Raw genomic sequence first — 21,811 nt, forward strand, 5'->3', positions numbered from 1 at the left:
ATAATAACAGGGCGTTGTTCTGTTTGCATTTTTAACAGTAAGAGAAAACCGTCATGATGTGATACAAGAAGGAAAGAAAACTGAGAAATCTGTTCCTTCCTCCTGCACTGGAAAGGGCATTGAGTCCACTAGAAAAAGTCAGAAAAATGACCTGAAGTTAGAAGTGCTGTCCTACATCGACATGAACCCTATCATGGTGTTCAGTAAGACAACATGCAGTCATTGCACCAAGGTACAGTAATGTTCTGGGTTAAAATCTACATGTGTGGTCAGATCTTTTTTATTTGTTTTCAGCAATAAAAATACAACAAAATGCTGGATCACTGATGTATCCTACTCAGTGCCCAGCACAATCAATCGACAATAAACCAACAATGAACAATGACTCCCCCACCCCAACCATCCCCCCCACCCCCCTTGACACTTCTCATTTCTTAGCGGCAAGAAATAAAAATTAGCAGAGAAAAACTCGTAATGAGTTCTTATTAAAAGCAATGCCTTGAAAATGATCAAAGAGGAGGATTGTGGCTTCCAGAGATAACATAACTCCAATTATTGTGAAAATATAGTGTACTACTAATTGCCAATAGGTAAGAATTATTGGGCAGTCCCTAAAGGAATAACCTAATGTTCCAGTGACAGGGTGACATTTATTACATCGATCTGAACTGGAGATTTTCATAACAAATGCTCTGCGTTGAGAGATATAATAACGCATCAATAATTTATATTGGAGCTCATGAAGAGTTACATTAAAGAACATATTTTTTAAACAACCTGGCATACTGCTCTTCCATAAAAACTACTCCCAGCTCCTTTTAAAATCTACATATAAAGAATTCAGCAAGCTAGGTCTCTGTCAGACGCTGAATGCCCTTGTTTTTCTCTGTGTGTCCAATTAGCTGATGGGTTTCTGTATGCAGTGAGGGAATTTTCTGGAATCTTTTTGTGTTTCTAATAGTAAGGTCATTTGTCTAGTCAATAACATCTCCTCCTGCGCCTCTCCCTCCAACCCCTAAAAAAAGAGACTTAGCATTTGGGGATTCCAGTTCAGATTTACAAAATGGACAAAATGCCACATGCATGGGGCTTCTCATTGGTTTTTGTCTGAGGGATTTCCGTTTCCTATGTCTCTGCTGGAGCACAAGAAGAGAAAGTTCCCAATGTGCTTTTTGGTTTGTTGGTATTTTGTCATGTTTTGAAAGTTAATTTGTTGTTATGTGCCAAAAAAACTTTAAATCCAAAATAAAAACCCAAAATTTTAAATAAAACTAAATCACGCCGTGGAAAAAAATATACACAGACCAGACACTGTAACTATATGATGACATAAAAAAAAAAAACTATGACACTGAATAAGGTGTGTGAGATGCTCCGAAAATATTCCATGGTTCATGTTTCATCACAGAAGTATCTGAGAAGAGAGAGAAATGTTTTGCTCTCTTCAAACAAATCAAAAAAGTTTTCATATTTTCTTTTAAGTTTCAAATTAAGCAACAGAAAAAAAATAAAGAATTTTGATGACAAGATGCAGGACCAAGAAAATCAGCTCCTTTCCCAGATTCCTGCTCAAACGTTGTACAAAATATGTCTTGAGGGAAGGGTTTTCCAAGCAGCACTGTAGTACAGTGTGGAGCCGGGTTAGCAAGGTTTCCCTCTGGAAGCTCCATGGGCTTCAGCTCTGATGATGGTATAATAAGAACTGAATAAACATAAACACCCCCCCCCCTCCCTCCACCCCTTTTTAATGTGGCAAGTCAGATTAATATCCTTAAGTTAAAATAAGGTCTACCAAACACAGACAACAACAATTTCAGACAACACAATAGTAGGCAAATGTATAAGCAACACAAACAAATCAAGAGTGGTCCCTTCAAATAGAGAGCCTGACATATAAAAAGTTTTGCCTCATGTTACACCAACGAGGAAACCCTTTTACAAATAAGTCAGGCCCAATATATTAGTGTGCAATCATGCTGAAGAGATGATGAGGCTCTTGGAAAAATGATTTCGCCTCAGCACCCCCCTTCCTGACTCCTATTGCTTGAGAGAGCAACAGCTAAGTCATCTTTCATATCTGCCTAAGCAGGAGGAAATCTACATCCTCCCTGCTCAGCTTCTCCTCTATTGTTTTTCAAAAATAATGAAAAAAAGAAGAAAGAAAAGCTTTACATATCTAGACATATAATTGAAATTATTCATCCACTCTATTTGATGTAGGTGAAGGACTTGTTTACTGCAATGGGCGTGCCCTATTTCACCCTTGAACTAGACCAGCAAGGTAAGGCTTTTTTTTTCCAGGCATGAAATTCTTGTGTGCAAATAAAGATGACGACAGACCGGAAATAACTCTCTGTTTTGTTTTGTGCCTGCATGTATTTTTTTTTGTACGTGTTTCCTTTCTGTGTTGTTCTTCGGTGTTTTCTACTCAGCTGTTTATAAATGCTGGCTTCCTTGTTTCTTGTCCTAATGACTAGTTTTTGCATAGACTCTTTATGCAATCTTATTGCTAAGTTAAACTCAAAGAAATTTGAACTGGTCCATCTGTTGGGACCATTGGGCCTGGGCACACCGAGGAGGTGGTTTCTTCAGACTCGGGAAGGAAAGGAAGGTGGCTGCTGCCAATGTGGTGGCCCCCAGGGCTGAATTTAAACAGCATGCAGCCATGGGCAGTGGGGGAGGGGAGGTCAGAAGTCATCAGAAGTAGGAGGGGGGGGTCTTCTCCTCCCTCCTATGCCCCCAGGTTTGCCTATGCCCAGATCCTAACTTGCCTGGGCATCCCTTTTCAGCTCTGCATTGTGATACCATTTGTCCTGTATAGTGGCCTCAGGCCTGTAGCAGCAGCACTCAGGAAAGTAAATTTAACACAGGTACACCTGCCAGCTATAGGGCAGTCACAGGCCCTGTGGCACTCCACCCCCTCCTCCTGCAGGGGCTTCCTGTTACTATGGAAACCCATGTGAGGAACAGGGCGCCAATGTGCACCTTTTCTGCAGGCAAAACTTACTCCTGATGCAGGAAGGAGTTTCGCATGCAGAAAATGTGCGTACCTCAAGGAGAGTAATACTTAGAGCTTTTGCATGGAAATCCCATGAATATGAGGGCACCAAATATTACTTCACGATGCAGAGAGACTGCACCAGACCAGCGCACCTTCTATAGCACTGGAAATTTAACACCCGCTGGAGTTAAGTTTCCAGCGCTATAGAAAAAATAAAAAGGGGAAAAAATGTCCGGGCAGGTATGTGGCAGCAGTCACCACCACCACTTAGCCAGATAAATACTGACTTATCCATCTATCTGGAAGTGGGAAGCAGTTGCCAGATAGCTGGATACATTGGTACTTATCCAGCTATCTGGTGCAGTCACTACTACATAGCCGAGTAAATACTTTTTCCCTGTACGTATCCAGATCAGTCCAGACTCCTGGGTTTTGCCTCCCCTCCAGCAGATGGAGACAGAGAAAGTTCTGACAGACTCTACCATATATACCTGGGTGCCACCCACAGTCTGCCAGTATTACTCTGTCTCCAGCAGATGATAGGGGTGCCTAACTCACAGTCTGGACTAGGTTAGGTTAGGTTCTTTTCGGTTTCTAACATTATAAAGCTTTTATTTTACAAAAAAAAAAAAAAAAAATAGAAAAGAGCAAGAGATCAGGAGATTGAAAGATTGCCGGAGAGTGCACTTCAGCCTCCCAGGGGGTCGGCAAGTCCTGAGGGGACTATCCCCCCTGGTGAGAGGCAGCTGCAGCAGGGGTTGAGAGCCCTTTCGCCTGTGCAGCAGTCCCTGGGGTGACACCGGGGAGCCCGGATCACTCACCCCAGCAGAACCAACCAAGGACCATGGCAGGCCGGCAAGTTTAATTTAAAAAAAAAAAAAAGTTAAATATTTTCTCACTCTTTATCTTTGCCACGACTGTGTGCGCGCCGGTATTTACTTATGGCCGGTTTTCATTTTTGACTTAATTTCAAGGGTTGAAGGGGATCTTTCATTTTTCTGTGCCGATGCCGCACGTGCGGCTCCAGTCGGGCTCGCCTGTCCCGAGACAGACTGTTCTGCCTGCCTCCCTGGTGGCAAGGGATCCTCAGCGGGCACCGGGGGGGGTGTGTGTGTGTGTCTGATTTGGGGTTGATCGATGGCTCTGGCAGTCAGAGAGCTGCCAGTCCCTCCCCCCTGTCCTTTCCCACTGAGCACGGGAAACGGCGCCATTTTGGGTGCCTTTTCGTCGGCAGCACAGATCACGGTGGGGGAGGGGAATATCCCACCGCAGCTTTCCCCACAGCGGCCGGCTCCAAGACCGCGTTCCTTTGTGCAGGATGATTCACTGGCACAGGGAGAAGATCCCGATTCAGATTCAGAGGACTCTGCCTCCTCCTTTTCTTCTGAGTTTGTTTTGGTTATGCATAAGGCTTTTAAGGCCAGGAAAGCCAGCAAGAAACGTGCTATTCTGGGTCTGGAGCCTTTGGATCCTCCTCCCAAGGCTCAGAAGAGGGCTGCTTCTCTGGGGTCCGTGGGGGCTCCTAGGGAGAAATGCCCCTTACGGACCAGGGTGCCGCAGGTTGACTGGACACATCTTCAGATGCAGCAGATCCAGATGGGCAGGATTTGCAGTCCCAGCCTCCGAGGGGGGTAGAGGGAGAGGGGACCAGCAGCAGAGTGCTGCACATGGTTCGTCTGTTCCGAAAAGAGGAACTGGTTCCGCTCATTCCCTCCATTTTGGAGGAATTGGGAATAGATGCTCCTCAGGAAGAGTCTCGCTTGAGATCGATGGATCCTGTGTTATTGGGCCTGAGTGGTCCACCTACCTCTTTTCCCTTCCATTTTTTGGCCATGGACCTCCTCTTTAGGGAATGGGACACCCCAGATTTGGGATTGAAAGTCACAAAGGCTACGGACAAACTTTATCCTCCCTGAGGAGGCGTTGGAGGTTCTTCATGTTCCCAAGGTGGACGTCACAATTTTGGCGGTGACAAAAAAGACCACAATCCCAGTCACAGGGGCAATGGCCCTGAAGGATCTACAGGATCGTAAGCTGGAATTGTTGCTTAAAAAGATTTTTTAGGTCTCTGCACTTGGTGTCCGAGCGGCAATGTGTAGCAATTTTGGGTTGGGAACTGGCCTTCGCTGGGTACAGCAGCTACAGGCGAATGAATCTCCCTCTGAGGACGAAGCTCGTCAAGTGGGACACCTTGAGTCAGTGGTTGCTTATAGTGCAGATTCCCTGTATGATCTTTTACAAACACCGGCCAGGTCTATGGTGTCTGCGGTTTCGGCCCATAGGTTATTATGGTTACGGAACTGGTCAGCGGATGCTTCCTCGAAGTCTTGACTGGGCTCATTACCATTTAAGGGCAAGCTGTTGTTTGGAAAAGAACTTGAAGATATGATCTAGTCTCTGGGAGAGAATAAGGTCCATTCCTCGGTTCCAATAGTAGGAGGCAGATTGTCTCTGTTCTACGAGGAATGGGCCAAAATCACAGCAGACCAGTGGGTTCTTTCTGTGATAAAACACGGCTACACTTTAGATTTTGTTTGCCAGCCTCGCCCTCAGTTTCTGGTCTCCCCATGCGGATATACCACAAAGCATTGGGCGGTAAAACAGACGCTGCAGCGCTTGATCGAGCTTGGCGCTATTGTCCCGGTTCCACTTTCTGCTCAACGGAGAGGCCGCTACTCCATTTACTTCATCGTGCCAAAGAAAGAAGGATCCTTCAGACCAATTCTCGACTTAAAGCAAGTCAACAGGTGTTTGCAGATACCTCGTTTCCGGATGGAGACGTTGAGGTCCATCATTGCCTCAGTGAGGCCGGGAGAGTTTCTCGCCTCTCTGGATTTGACAGAGGCGTATCTGCACATCGGGATCCGGCCGGATCATCAGAAGTTCCTGAGATTTTCCATCCTAGGTCAGCATTATCAGTTTCAGGCGCTACCCTTTGGTCTTGCTACAGCACCCAGGACATTCACCGAGATAATGGTGGTGGTGGCGGCTCAGCTGCAGAGAGAGGGATTGTTGGTCCATCCATACTTGGATGATTGGCTGATTCGTGCGAAGTCGGAATCGCTTTGCCAGGCAGCAATATAGCGGGTACTGCAAGTACTGAAGGATCTTGGATGGGTGGTCAACTTCTCCAAAAGTCATCTGGCACCTTCCCAGTCATTGGCGTTTTTGGGTGCCTTGTTCGACACAAGCCAAGGGAGAGTTTTCCTAACGTCCGACTGCATTGCCAAATTGCAAGGTCAGGTGCAGCTCTTACTGTCCAAGCACTCTTTGAAAGACTGGGATTACTTACAGGTTCTAGGTTTCATGACCTCCACCCTGGAACTGGTTACATGGGCATTTGCTCACATGCGTCCTTTACAGTCAGCCTTACTTTCCCGCTGGAATCCGGTTTCCGAACACTTCCATCAGCTACTGCCGCTGACTGAGTCCGCTCGCGCCAGTCTGGATTGGTGGCTCCTTTCGGACAATTTGAATCGGGGGATTCCCTTGGTTCTCCCAGATTGGATGGTGGTAACTACGGATGCCAGTCTCTCCGGCTGGGGTGCAGTTTGTCTCCGGAAGTCAGTGCAGGGATGTTGGTCTCCGGAAGAATCTCGATGGTCCATCAATCGCCTGGAAACCAGAGGCGTTGGCGTTGGAGGCCTTCCTCCTGCTTATCAGAGGGAAATCGGTCAGGGTGCTGTCCGACAATGCGACCACGGTGGCACACATCAATCGCCAGGGAGGAACAAAGAGCCAACAAGTGGCGGTGGAGGCTCGGTTGTTAATCGTGTGGGCGGAACAGAATCTGATCAGCATAGCAGCATCTCACATTTCCGGAGTCGACAACGTTCACGTGGATTTTCTAAGTCGCCATCTTCTCGATCCAGGAGAATGGGAGTTGGCGGACAAGGCCTTTCAGCTCATCTGCGACAGATGGGGCACTCCGTGCATGGATCTCATGGCGACATTCAAAAATGGCAAGGCTCCGTGCTTCTTTGCCCGTCACAGAGACACAGGAACAGAAGGAGTAGATGCTCTGGTCCTGCCATGGCCGGCAACTGTTCTGCTGTACGTGTTTCCTCCTTGGCCTCTAATAGGCAAGGTGCTCAAACGGATAGAGAGGCATTCGGCTGACGTGATCTTAGTGGCTCCTGAGTGGCCGCGGCGTCCATGGTTTGCGGATCTAGTCAACCTAGCAGTGGAGGATCCCCTGAGGTTTCCATATCTTCTGAACCTTCTTCATCAGGGACCCGTCTGTTTCGACCAGGCTGATCACTTCTGTCTAGCGGCATGGCTTTTGAGAGGTGGCGTCTAAAAGGCAAAGGTTATTCCGATGCTGTGGTGGCTACGCTGTTGCGTTCAACAAAGACCTCTACCTCTCTCTCTTACATCCGCGTCTGAAAGGTCTTTGAGTCTTGGTGTGTAGACCAGAGGATTTTGCCCACTCGTGCATCCATTTCTGACATCTTGGGTTTCCTACAAGCAGGTTTAGCTAAGTGTTATGATTTTGAGGTGTTTGAGTGGATTCTTGGGTACTGTGGGGATGACCATCCGAAGAGGAAGAGCTCTGCGAGGAATCTCAGTACTAGGCTATACTCGAGACGCACAAACACAGAGATTTGTCTTTTATTATACACCTGATGTATACCACCAGAGGTGGCAGTAGTGAGGTGATCCAGAGGTAGCAGTCCAGGGACCCTCGGCAGAGGGGACCTGTCTCACAGAGATAGTATAGGGAGATCCGGATGCAGGTTCCCAGTGCAGCAGAGCTGTAGATAAGACAGACTGAGATGTTAGATTACTCACTAGTGGGCCGATACAGTAAAGTCCGCGGGAGAGTGGGCGAATGCCCAGGCTACTCTCCTGTGCATGCAATTCACTATGCATATTAGGCCCGGCAGTAAAAACAAGCAAAAGGAGATGCTAGGGACATTAGCGCATCCCTAGCGCCTCCTTTTGGACCGGAGCGGCGGCTGTCAGCGGGTTTGACAGCCAACGCTCAATTTTGCCGGCGTCGGTTCTCGAGCCCGCTGACAGCCACGAGTTCAGAAACCGGACGCCGGTAAAATTGAGCGTCTGGTTTTCGATCTGTGAGCTGCGGGACCTCCGACTTAATATCGCCATGATGTTAAGTTGGAGGGTGCACAGAAAAGCAGTTTTTACTGCTTTTCTGTGCACTTTCCCGGTGCCCGAAGAAATTAGCGCCTACCTTTGGGTAGGCGCTAATTTCTGAAAGCAAAATGTGCGGCTTGGCTGCACATTTTGTTTTCTGAATCGTGCGGGAATACCTATTAGGGCCATCAACATTCATTTGTATGTTGCAGGCGCTATTAGGTTCGGGGGGTTGGTCGCGCATTTTCGGCCCCTTATTGAATAAGGGGTAACGCTAGCGCGTCGAAAATGCGCGTCCAGTAGAGGGTTAACAGTGCGCTTCATCAGAGCGCACTGTACTGTATCAGCCCATTAGTTGGTAGCTGTATAGGTGGAGATCCCAGGAGGCAAAAGTAGTTGAATACAGGCACCGAGCCAGGGAGAGCAGGCCCTCGAGGAGCAAGTACCTGATCCCAGATAGGCACCTGAAAGAAAGCAAAGGGCCCCCAAGGAGCGGTACCCAGGTTAGAGAAATACTCCGAAGGGCAGAGAGAGCTTCCAGTGGCAGCAAGGAAGTAGCAGAGTATCTCAGACCGGAGGCTTTCCATCCATTCACGATCCTTGCTAACTAGATTTGCTAGCAAACAAGGGCAGGCTTAATACCCGAATGGTGAGATGTCACTTGAGGGGGGACGCCCCCGAGGTTCCCGCCATGACATGTATAAAGACGTGGGTGGCGTGCACGCGCGCACCCTAGGAGGCCCTTAGGAGAAACATGGCGTGAGGCTTTGCCATAGCCGTTCCGGGGACACCGTAGAGAGCGGCATGCAGACGCGGCGGTAGCCATCTTCCCAAGGCTAGTGGGGAGAGCAGAGAGAAAGGTGAGGCACAAAGGTCGAAGCAGTCTGAGACTGACAGATGCAACACTTGTCCTGTAGTTCCTTGAAGGTGCAGATGGTGGCTCTTGGCTCCTTGAGTGGTTCCATTCAGGGGACAGCGTTGGAGGCGCATCCTGATGTCTCTCGCTTCTTGCAAGGGGTGAAACATTTGCGGCCTCCAGTGAGTTCGCCATGTCCTTCCTGGAATCTCAACTTAGTCCTTAGGGCTTTGTGTTCGGTGCCTTTTGAGCCTTTACAAGGGGCAACATTGAAAGATCTAACATTGAAAGTGGTGTTTTTGGTGGCGATTTCCTCTGCTTGGAGGTTGTCCAAGCTTCAAGCTTTATCGTGCAGGGAGCCGTTCTTAAGGATTTCGGATTCTGGTGTGTCTCTGCAGACGGTTCCCTCCTTTCTCCCAAAGATAGTTTCCTTCTTTCATTTGAATCAGTCTGTGGAGCTCCCGGCCTTCTCTAATCTGGATAGGTCAGATCCGTTTGCTAAGGATTTACGGAAGTTAGATGTTCGCTGGGCTCTACTGGGTTATCTTGAAGCAACTAATAGCTTTCATGTTTCGGATCACCTCTTTGTACTCTGGAGTGGTCCAAAGAGAGGTAATATGGCATCCAAAACCGCGATTGCCCGGTGGCTGAAGGAGGCGATAAATTCTGCATATTTAGTAAAGGTAAGTCCTTGCCAGTCGGACTTCGGGCACATTCGACAAGATCTCAGGCAGCTTCCTGGGCAGAATGCCAGCAGATTTCTCTGCAGGAGATTTGCAGGGCAGCCACATGGAAATCATTGCATACCTTTACAAGGCATTACTGCCTGGATGTTCAGGCTCTGGATGCGCGCAGTTTCGATGCAGGTGTGCTGCGAGCGGGCCTCTCCAGATCCCATCCCAGGTAGGTGAGCTCTGGTACATCCCAGGAGTCTGGACTGATCCGGGTACGTACAGGGAAAAGAAAATTGGTTCTTACCTGATAAATTTCGTTCCTGTAGTACCACGGATCAGTCCAGAGTCCCGCCCTTCTTGACACTGCGACAGTTGATGCATAGATATAAGGGAGAGTCCGCTCGTTTGGTGTTCATTTATTCTGGTCTGCAGATCAGTCTTGGTTACCCTGTTTTTCATGGGTTAGGGTCACGTGTGGGGTTAGTGATCCGGTTCAGTTTATGGTTCCTTTATATAGTTAGTTTGTTCGGCCATGCTGCTTTGACATTGAGTAATACTGGCAGACTGTGGGTGGCACCCAGGTATATATGGCAGAGTCTGTCAGAACTTTCTCTGTCTCCATCTGCTGGAGGGGTGGCAAAACCCAGGAGTCTGGACTGATCCATGGTACTACAGGAATGAAAATTATCAGGTAAGAACCAATTTTCTTATCCAGCTACACAGCAGTGACCCAAGCCAGATAGATAAGTACGGATTTATCTGGCAGCTGCTTCCCGCTGCCATATAGCCAGATAAGTTGGTATTTATCCATGTGGCAGTGCAGCTGCCCCCATTTTTTGAGGCAGCTCCCCCCTCCCTGCGTTAAAATGTGCATTTGGCTTATGCCGAATGCATATTTTACAGTTTTTACGTGTTTTTAACTTCCGATGCATTAGCATATCATTAGTTTATTGCATCGGGAGCTGAAAAAAAATTAACTTTGAGCATTAAAAATGTGCACTGGAAACCGGCACACAGTGTTTTAATGCTCAGATTATTGTATTGTCCCCTTAGTTTTTGGAGGGCCTTACATTATAGCAGCCTGAACCTTTATTTGCCCCCATAACCAGATCCTTCTCACTTTGCAAAGGGAAGTAAGACAGAGGAGAGCTGTGGTGGCAAAGCAAGGAGGTGCTTTGCTTCTTCTGTCCTCCAAGGCTGCAGTGAAGGCTGGTTGGTAGCAGAGAGGAGAAAGCAGAGCCTTGCTTGCTGACAGAGTGCCTCTCAAACTCCAGGCAGCAGAGCACAGAAGCTTTCTGAAAAGTGATGGCTGTCCTCTTTATCAGGCAATGGTTAATTGTTCAGTTGGGTGAGTAAAAAGAGGAAAGAAAATATAAAAGCCAAAAGGCACCTACCATGGTACCATCCTTTAACCAGTAGAGGAATGTGAGACCTCTTGGGAAAAATTTCATACATTGCTCTTCTAAGCCAGGGAGTCAGGTTTGGTTTCACTGAAAAACTTAGAAGCTGAAGAAAACTCCCACTTCCTGAAATCTGTGATTGATTGGCCAGCAGAGCTACCATTCATTTGTCCAGGTGTGACTGTTGAGCATCATTAGAATGTTCTGGTTTCTTTAATTCATGCTGATTGATTGGGGATGATTTCAGATACCTCAGCCAGCCAGTCAGGCATCAGATAAGGTGGCTCGGTAGGATCCTATAGGCTGATCTCAACTATCTTTTCCTTCTACCCTCCTGAAGTGATCAGTGACCTGCAATCAACTGAGAGTAGGCAGGCACTGAAGAAAAAGATTAAATAATCTCTGAAGCAAACCAAGGCTAAAATGAAATCATCTCTTAAAATTAGAGACAATGAATTAAAGTTAGAAATAAGGAAACCATTCAAGATGCAGTAGTTGGTTGTCTGGAAAAAGTTGAAGGAAAGGAACATATCTTTTTAATAAAGACACCACTTTTTGTAACCAGGACCCTCCTGAAAAGGATCATAGCATTTATTTATTTAATCAGCTGGCAGTTAGAAAGGATGAAGGTAAAAATACTTTCAGATTGGTGTTCCAAGGGACAATGAACTGTATCGGACAATCCTAGACTATATCCTGTAGGATAATTAATTCCTTTTTCCATGTTTAATGACAGGTCTGCATTTCTGATACAAGGGGGAAACTAGTCATTTTTGAAGATAGCATTTTTGTTTTCTGTTAGTTGACTTGTATTATTGATTAATATAGATAGAGAGCACTTTAAAAATGCTTATTAATCTATGAATAGATTTCATTGATGATTTCTCCTGAATTTCATATAGTCTGACAATCTTGCTGCCTCCTATATTTTCATTCATTTAGCTACAAAATTTATCAAATATTTCCAGCCCTTTGGACTGTGCTGTGTAAATAAATATCCCATAACAGTTCAGCAGTGGTCAGTGTGGATGTGTGTCTTCTCAATATCACATAAAGTTTAATTTCTCATTCTAGCCCATTCAAACCAAACACCAAGTTTATAAGAAGTCACACTAGCACAGGAAGGAGAGCTTAGATCAAACTTTCTGCTGTGTGCGGAAAAAGTTGAATCAGTTGTTAACAATAAACAGGTTTGGAATTGGGCCATACTGCAAAAGGCACCTAATTTTCCTTGTTCCAGGATGTTGACATAAGCTCATGTCTTCATGGACATGATGAGGCAATCTTGGTTTTCCCCAGTGCATCTATATATAGCTTTGTTATCCTTAGCAAATTTCATAGTTGCAGATGGGTAAAACCAGAACTCACTTAGACTGTCTCATGTGACATGGAGCTGGTTCAGTCAACTTTATGATAACTCTGAGGAAATCTGGATGGTTCCTGCACTTGGGAAAGCTTAGCTGGGTAGCACTGTTTGGAGATTCTATAGGCCATTGACTGCATATTTATTTGCTGGCTCGGCTGAAATACTTCTTTAAAATAGGACCAGAGGAGTACCTTGCATCTCAGACTTACATGTACAGTATCTTACCTTCTGTGCATTAATTGTTTTTATTTTCGGGGGGGAGGAGGTAGAATTACTGTTTTTCTAATTGTTCAAGATATCTAAACAAAAGGTTTTTGCCTTCAAAGACCACATTCTATTCTCCAGTTTACACTGTACTGCAGTCATAAAGCTGAATTTGTGACACAGTATGTTACCATGGCAACTGAAGGAAAATCAGGGGAGACCCAATTGAGATCAGTGAGGACATCATCACCGCAACAGCCTCAAAATCAAACCCTTCAGTTTACTTCCCTATAAGCTGTGTGGCCGCCGGCCACAGAGGGAATGGTAGGTAAGATCCTTGCATTAGAAATAGCTTGTGCCACTCGTCAATTTGTGGAGCAGAGTGGTTCTGTCAGAGCTGCGCTGCTCATCAGTGGGTGGGTGGTGACGAACAGATGAAGGGGCTCTGATCACACAGCAGTTCCTTCTCTAAACAGTCAGCGCACAATTACAGACTCTATTTTCATAAAAGGCTTTCTTACATTCTAGGCCTGTGGCAAAACGCTAAAAAATAGAGCCTTTTATTTCTTTGCAGATTTACAGATAGCGATCCGAGATCCTTTTCAATAAGGGAAGTGACACTTAAGAGTGCATTATTAATAGGGACCTTTGTTTTCAGGTTTTAGAGTATTTTTCCTGGGAATTTTAATGTGATTAAAAAAAATCAGTAGAAAAATGATTTTGTTATAATACACAGGAGAAATATCAGTGGAAAAGTCATTTTTCCATTGATTTTTTTTTTGTTCTTGTACTGAAATTCCCAGGAAAAACAAAATAAAAACAGAAAATAAAGGTTCCTAATTATTAATATCAAATTCATTCAATGAAATCAGTTAAACAATTTTTGTGAACACATGTGGGTATCATAGTAGTTGGAGTCTTAAAAATAAGAGACTGACTACAAAGTATAATAGTTTTCTCTAAAGGTATTGTCCTCAGAGTTTTTCTATGTATGATTGTCCCTCTTCAACAGTGGACTAAATTATTTAATGTAAAAAAAATGTTTTTGGGTGCTTATTCATTTTTGTGTTTAAGCTTGATTTACAAATAGCAACATAACCAGAAACAATAATTTGGCTTTTAAAAAATTCACTTTTACTAACCATCTGACTGCCCTCCTGTGGTATTCTCCCAGTTATTCTAATGGACATTTGTCATGCGGCCCATTTAGATTTCTTCTATGACCCACTTTTGGGCTCAGTGCACAGGCTGAGAACCACTGACATGGCAGATACAGCAAATTAGTGGCAAAGCACCCTAATGATCCATCTTCGGGTAGTTTAAATATCCCATTTTAGATATATTATTTGAAATAAGGAACCAATTCTTCCATTGTATTGTTTTCAAGACAGCATATGCAGACAGTATTCATTTTGTTTTGCTTTGTCATCTTGTGTCTGGCAGTTTGTCCAAGGGCGTGTCTCGTATAACCGTAAACAGTGCACCGGAAACATTCTCTGCTTGGACTTGATCAGGAAATGTACCTAATTGACTGCTAAGTAAATGAAATTCATATAGGGAGTGTTTCTATTTTTAAAAATAATCCCTGGTAATTTAACACATGCAGTAGCTTGTTATTAGTGGATATTAACTTTAATAGTGTGAGGAAAATCCTGTTCACTTCCTACCATGCCAGATGTTTACTGATTATTTCCAGCTTTCTTTATAGTATCTGGAGCTTATTGTCCATCACATCCATTCCCACGACAAGGTGGTAGCCACGTGACCAGGAGATTATATACTGACTTGTGATATATATATGTGTGTGTGTTTGTATATAGAGATATACAGAGAGAGAATGCATTATGCTTTGTAAGAATGTGAATATTGTACTATTGGATGCCAAAACCATGTTATTTATTTATTTATTTATTTAGCATTTTTATATACCGAAATTCATGTAGCAAAGTTACAAATCAATTTGGTTTACATTTTAACATTAACATGCATGTAAGAATGCTAGTACATTGAACAAGGAATATTAACTTGGAACAACAAAAACTGGGAGACTGGTATCACCATAAACCATAAACAATAAATAGTGTGATATTTTGTGTAACAGGCTAAACAATAGCTAGACATGTAACCAGACATGTAGACATGTTAGTTTGTAATAAGCATTTTGTTTTAAATCTAATGGCCATTTTTTATTCCAGCTGTTGGCCCTGTAAGTCAAGATTGTAATCAGTATTATTTAACCAGCATTATAGTAGGATACATCCACTGTTCAGAACATATAACTTATAATTTTTGTCACAAGAGTTAAATTAACATTAACAATGTATAACTCTTAAACTAACCTTCAGTTCATCTCCAGTTCTGTACACTAAAAAATACAATCTCTTATTGGTAAAAACCATAGTCCTCACTTTTTTGTTTGACCATAATTTGGAGGTCTCATAATTAGGGCTTCTGATTTTAGGTTTTAACCGATAAACCCCGATAAAACACCCCCAATGCGAAAAAAGTAAAATAGGTATTTATTAGATTAACACCAGAAAAACACCTCTTCCCCCTAGTATTCTCTCCTTTGTGTACCCTGGGCCTCCACTTTGTATTTGTCCCTTTTCCATGCTAATAACTCTTCAGCTGCGCAAATGTATTTGATTCAACCAGAAAATGTACCCAACCATAGTATCTGTGCTGTGAAAACACGATATACATTGACTTTTCCTACCCACAAAAAACCCCTAATTAGCCGAAAAATAAATACCTAAATTAACAATGTATAAACACCTAAAATCAGAAGCCCAACCTATAATAAAATCTGCAATCATTCAATAAGAGCTAAAAACTCTGTTTTCCTAGCGTGTAGCAGATGGACTCAGACACAATGGATATAGTGTACTCGTGCTAGCAGTTGGAGACGGATCAGATTTCAATCTGACGTCAGCACCTAGTACATATACCCCTGCAGGAAGTGCAGATTCTCAGTATTTTCCGTCTCCAAAGCAGTTAGGAGCTATCTTCACGCTCGCCGAGTGTTAGAACAAAATTAAAGAACAAAAACATCCTGAAGACGAGCCCCGCACTCCTGCGGTGATACCCTCGGGTCCCTCCCCCAGTTGAGTTTCCCAAGGTGATTTCCGTGGTCCCTCGGAGGTAAGAGCCTCGGTCCGGTGGCCGAATCGCGGCAGGGACCTAGCCCCCGAGCGAGAAGGGTTCGGGCGCGGCACAGAGGCAGCCTTCGACAGACGTCCCACCATTTTCCCCTCTTACAGGCGGCACAACAGCTAATTGATCTGGAGTGGAATGTGCCAGAATCCTCATTCAAAGGGGGTCGAGCCTTATCGGCTATGTACCCCCTGGACCCAGCAACCAAGGAGCTTCTGGCGTGCCCCAAGGTGGAAGCCATGATTTGCGCGGTCACTAAGCGCACCACCATACCAGTGGAGCGGCCCTCAAGAATGCACACGACCGACGCCTGGAAGCCATACTGAAACAGGCCTTTGAGGTAGCAGCCATGTCCCTACAAATTGCGTCCTGCTGTACCGTGGTGACACGCTCCTGTTTATCCCAAGCCAGGAACAAACCCCGGGGGAAGACATGGAACCGGCACTTTCGTTCCTCACTGATGCTGCCTCCGACCTAGTACTCACGGCAGCCAGAGGAGTGTCATCCACAGTGGCAGCCAGGAGACAACTCTGGCTGCGAAACTGGTCGGCCGATGCCTCCTCCAAGACATGCCTCACAAGACTGCCCTTCAGGGGATCCCTCCTGTTCGGCAGCGAACTAGAGAAGCTGGCTAACAAATGGGGCGACTCTCCAGTTCCTCGCCTACCAGAAGACAAGACGAAGAGAAATCAGTGTTCCTTTCCCAGACCTTCCAGAGGCAGAAGCTCTCAACGCTTCAACCCTTACAGGAACAACTTCCAAGTGCCCCGCCCTATGGGCAGGAACCAGTCCTTTCGGAACAAACACAGCAAGAGGGGAACCAGCTCGGGTCCAGGCCCCAGCCGCACCCCACAATGAGATTCAGCCGACCCATCCAAGGGAAGAAGCCATAGGAGGCAGACTAACCCTATTCTACCGCAGATGGGTCGAGAAAACTTCGGACAAGTGGGTCCTAACCATCATCAGAGAAGGATATTACCTGGACTTCCTCCGAACCCCTCCGGACAAATTCGTGGAATCTCCCTGCCACGACCCCTTCAAGAGGGCGGCAGTGGAAGCTACCCTGACCAGACTCCTGACCCTAGAGGCCATAACCCCAGTTCCAGCACGGGAATTAAAATCCAGGCATTACTCCATTTAATTCATCGTGCCCAAGAAAGAGGGTACATTCAGACCCATCCTGGACCTCAAGTCGGTCAACCGACACCTAAGGGTCCCAAGATTTCGAATGGAAACCCTGCGGTCAGTCTTACGGGCAATACAGCCAGGAGAATACCTCACATCCCTGGATCTGTCGGAAGCCTACTTGCACATCCCAATCCATCAGGAACACCAGCGCTACCTATGCTTCAAGATCCTGAATCACCACTATCAATTCCGGGCACTACCCTTCGAGTTAGCCACTGCACCGCGGACCTTCACCAAGGTAATAGTACTGGTAGCGGCGACACTCAGAAAGGAGGGAATCCTTGTCCACCCTTACCTGGACGACTGGCTGATCAGAGCAAAATCACCGGAGGAGAGCCACCGAGCAACCAACAGAGTCATAACTCTACTGGAAAGCCTAGGATGGGTAGTCAATATAAACAAGAGCTCCCTACAGCTATCGCAGTCACTGGAATACCTAGGAGTCCAATTCGACACCAAGGAGGACAAGGTCAGCCTGACCCCTACAAGGAGATCAAAGCTGCGGGTCTGACTACAGACCCTGCTGAGCTCCACCCGGCCCACAGCATGGGATTACCTTCAAGTCCTCGGTCTAATGGCATCCACACTGGAAGTGGTACCATGGGCACGAGCCCACATGAGACCCCTGCAGCACTCACTCCTATCTCGGTGGAGTCCACGATCCCAGAACTACACCGTGCATCTACCTCTACCGACCAGAGTTCGGACCCAGCTAAGGTGGTGGCTGCAGCCCAACCACATGAGCCGGGGATCAAGAATATCCTCCCCGACCTGGACCCTGCTCACCACAGATGCCAGCCTACACGGATGGGGAGCACACTGCGAAGAGCTAACTGCCCAAGGGTGGTGGAACGAAGTCGAGTCAGGATGGAACATCAACCGATTAGAGGCACGGGCAGTCCGGCTAGCCTGCCTGCGGTTTGCCCACTGACTTCGAAACAAAGCGATCAGAGTGATGTCGGACAACGCCACCACGGTGGCCTACATCAACAGGCAGGGCGGAACCAGAAGCCAACAGGTATTCTTAGAGATAGCCCCCCTGATGACCTGGGCGGAAGCAAACCTCCAGGACATCTCCGCCGTCCACATCGCCGGGAAGGACAACACCACGGCAGACTTCCTCAGCAGGGAAAGCCTAAACCCGGGAGAATGGAAGCTATCATCCACAGCCTTCAAGATGATAGTGGATCGGTGGGGGACCCCAGACATGGATCTTCTGGCAAACAGATCCAATGCCCAAGTACCCAGATACTTCAGTCGCAGGAGAGATCCGCAGTCACAAGGGATCGACGCCCTGGTGCAGACCTGGCCACCGGGGACCCTCCTATACGCCTTTCCCCCATGGCCCCTGCTGGGCACAATCATTCACAAGGCGCAACGACACAGAGGTCTAGTTCTTCTGGTGGCCCCGGACTGACCAAGAAGACCCTGGTACGCAGACATGAGAAGACTACTGGCAGGGGACCCTCTGCCCCTGCCCCCACACAGGGACCTACTACAACAAGGTCCCATCCTTCACGAGGATCCAACTCAATTCTCTTTTACGGTCTGGCCATTGAGAGGGCCCCACTGAGGAAGAGGGGATACTCGGGGGCAGTAATAGATACCCTCCTCCGAGCACGCAAGTTCTCCACATCGCTAACATATATAAGGATCTGGAGAGTTTTTGAGGCCTGGTGCGAAGATCACAATAATCTTAGAATTCCTACAGAATGGACTCCAGAAGGGCCTGTCCCTCAACTCAATCAAGGTACAGGTGGCAGCACTGTCATGCTACGGCCCCAGGAACAAGGGTGACAGCATAGCCGCGCACCCAGACATATCAAGATTCCTGAAAGGGGTCAAACACATTCGCCCACCACTAAAGTGGCCAGTGCCCCTGTGGAACCTCAACCTCGTTCTGGAATTCCTAGCGGGACCCGCCTTCAGACCCCTCCGAGGCCTGTCTCTCCGTCTACTAACCCTAAAAATGGTGTTCTTGCTGGCTGTATGCTCAGCCCGCCGCATTTCAGAGCTACAAGAACTGTCCTGCCGTGATCCATTTCTCAGAATCACCCCGGGGACCATCCATCTACGCACGGTCCCATCCTTCCTACCCAAAGTGGTCTCACACTTCCACCTCAACCAAACCATTTCATTACCAACCATGGAAGGTGTGAAGAAGTCGGAAGAAGGCCGGTCTCTACGCCATCTCGACATCGGCAGACTACTATCCAGATACCTGGAAATATCAGAACCGGTACAAAAGAGGGACTATCTGTTCGTCCTGCACAGCGGGAAGAAGCAAGGGGAAGCTGCCTGGGCAACCATTGCTCACTGGATCAAAGAAGTCATCAAGGCGGCCTACGTAGAAGCGGGAAAACCACCACCTCTACAGGTCAAGGCCCATTCCACCAGAGCCCAGGCGGTTTCCTGGGCAGAAACCAGAATGCTGTCACCTGCCGAGATCTGCAGGGCGGCAACGTGGTCCTCCATACATACCTTCTCCAGATTCTACCGTCTGGATGTTCAGGCTCGGGAGGACACAGCATTTGCAAGGGCAATCCTTATTGGACCACGGGCAGCCTCCCACCCAGTTTGGGAGTAGCTTTTATACATCCCATTGGTCCTGAGTCCATCTGCTACATGCTAGGAAATGGAGAAATTACTTTCCTGATAATTTTGTTTTCCTTAGTGTAGACAGATGGACTCAGCAGCCCACCCTCGGCTGCCATTACTCATGGTCGTTCATCATATCAAGGTAAGCCATGCCTTTACTCATCATAGGGCATCCACCCTGCCGGGTGTCGACGCTTTCCGGTTGAGGACACTGGCGGTCTCCAGCTATAGTCGATCAATCAATTCAATCCAATCAGAATAAACACATTAAGTCAATCAATCGGTCAGTCACACATATATCCATATTGCTTTGCAAGGAAGAATACTGAGAATCTGCACTTCCTGCAGGGGTATATGTACTAGGTGCTGACGTCAGATTGAAATCTGATCCGTCTCCAACTGCTAGCACGAGTACACTATACCCATTGGTCCTGAGTCCATCTGTCTACACTAAGGAAAACGAAATTATCAGGTAAGTAATTTCTCCAATGTGACTGTTTAGATTTTGAAATATAGTATGGGTCCTATTCAAGTTTTTCTGACTGATGTGTACCTCCACATAGGGAATCTCCATGTGCTGGAAAGACCTGTTTCTGGCAGGTGATTCCCCTTTTGAAAGAGAAAAATACAAGTCCAGAAGGTTTTTTCCCCCGAGAAATAAGAACATTTCAATCACATGAGTACATCAAGATGATAATGAATTGTAAAAACATTTCAACTTTCTCTCTCTCTCATTTCTTTGATTGTTCTTTCTTTTTGCCACCTGTGGTTTCTGTCACTTTTCCTTCCCCAGAAGGCGTTCCCAGGCACTTTCAAGGACCTTCATTAGCCTGAAGGCTGGAGAGGCACTTCCTGTTAGGCGCACCTTCAGTGCTGCTTGTTGACTCTTTGTTGACTGCCAGGTGCTGCCATAGTGGTGGAAACCATTTTTCTTCCCTCTCCAGGCCTGAGTGCCCATCTTCTGTGGGGCGACTGGCCTTTCGAGAGACAGAAGTAGTAAATGGGATGGCAGCTTTTGTTCACATGATGCTTTTCAGCTATCGTTCGTAGGACCTTGAAATCTATAGAAAGAAATGAGAAAAGAGACCTATCAAATCCCCAAACTTTTTCCTCAGCTAGCTTCCTTTCGTGGCTTTATGTGGTTAAGAATGTTTTATTACATTTCATATTATGTATGTTTGATTATGTGAACTGCTCTAGGCTACTGTATAATGTGATCCAAATCCAGGTCCCTCACTTGACATTGCTACAGCCTGAGCCACGGGGACAGCCCTGAATATCTTTTTATGTCAGAATATGGGCAATAGGAAACACTGGTAAACAAAGTTTTTGTTTACTTCAGGCTTTTTGGTGTTCCAAATAGATTTTTTTGATGCTAATCGCAGATATTGCTTCGAAATTTGTACATCACGTAAGGTTTTTGAGAAACAGCCAATTTTGTGTTACAGTAATTGTGAAATTTTAAAACATAATCTCGTGTACATATATTTTCTTGCTGGACAGTAGTTTTTATGATTTTTAAAATTCATATCGTATTTTTGACGGCTATAAGCAACTTAACTTGTAACAGAGACTAATGTTTATAAAATACGCCAAGAAACTCTGCCTGATCATGCCAGAACTTGCTCGGGCAAGCCCCAGCTCGGCTGCAAGATTCCAACAAATGTTTCCACGCATAAGTGACGCCAAGATAAAAGAAGGTGTTTTCGTTGGCCCACAAATCCAAGCTGTGATGAAGGACAGCCACTTTGATGGTCTTCTGCAAGGTACAGAACGTGTTAAATGGACAGCCTTCAAGAATGTCGTTTGTAACTTTCTAGGCAACTATAGGGCAGCAGACTATGTGGAACAGGTTGGAAATCTGATTCAGGCATGCAAATTGATGAAGTGCAACATGTCATTGAAGATACATTTTCTTCATTCCCACTTGGACTTCTTCCCAGACAACCTTGGCGCTGTGAGTGACGAACATGGTGAAAGGTTTCAAGACATTGTCAAAATGGAGAAATGGTATCAAGGCAAGTGGAACCCCTCCATGCTGGGTGACTATTGGACTCTCATCCGCGAAGCATTGGACAGTGATTACAAATGAAAATCTGTGGCAAAACATTTTTAGTTTTGTTTTTTGGTGCCAACATTGCCCTTATAGCTTATGCCGCTACAGACATATAACAATGCTTAATGTATATCGCATTTTTCTGGCAAACGGTACGTGATACAGACATAGTAAATGCTTATTTGTGTTCGGCTTGTTAAAATCTACTTGTTTCACTG

At 46.1% G+C, this 21,811-nt stretch overlaps 1 protein-coding gene across 1 annotated transcript in view; it reads left to right on the top strand.

Moving 5' to 3' along the window:
• Positions 1–2,234: 2,234 nt before the first annotated feature.
• TXNRD1 (thioredoxin reductase 1) overlaps positions 2,235–21,811 on the top strand; it is a 75,829-nt gene continuing 56,252 nt past the window's right edge. Inside the window, exon 1 of the mRNA XM_029601517.1 lies at positions 2,235–2,281. Coding sequence (XP_029457377.1) covers positions 2,242–2,281 — 40 coding nt within the window. The 5' untranslated portion in view covers positions 2,235–2,241. The remainder of the gene's footprint in view (positions 2,282–21,811) is intronic.

Source organism: Rhinatrema bivittatum, chromosome 4 (genome assembly GCF_901001135.1).
Source record: "Rhinatrema bivittatum chromosome 4, aRhiBiv1.1, whole genome shotgun sequence".
NCBI classification, from domain to species: Eukaryota; Metazoa; Chordata; class Amphibia; order Gymnophiona; family Rhinatrematidae; genus Rhinatrema; species Rhinatrema bivittatum.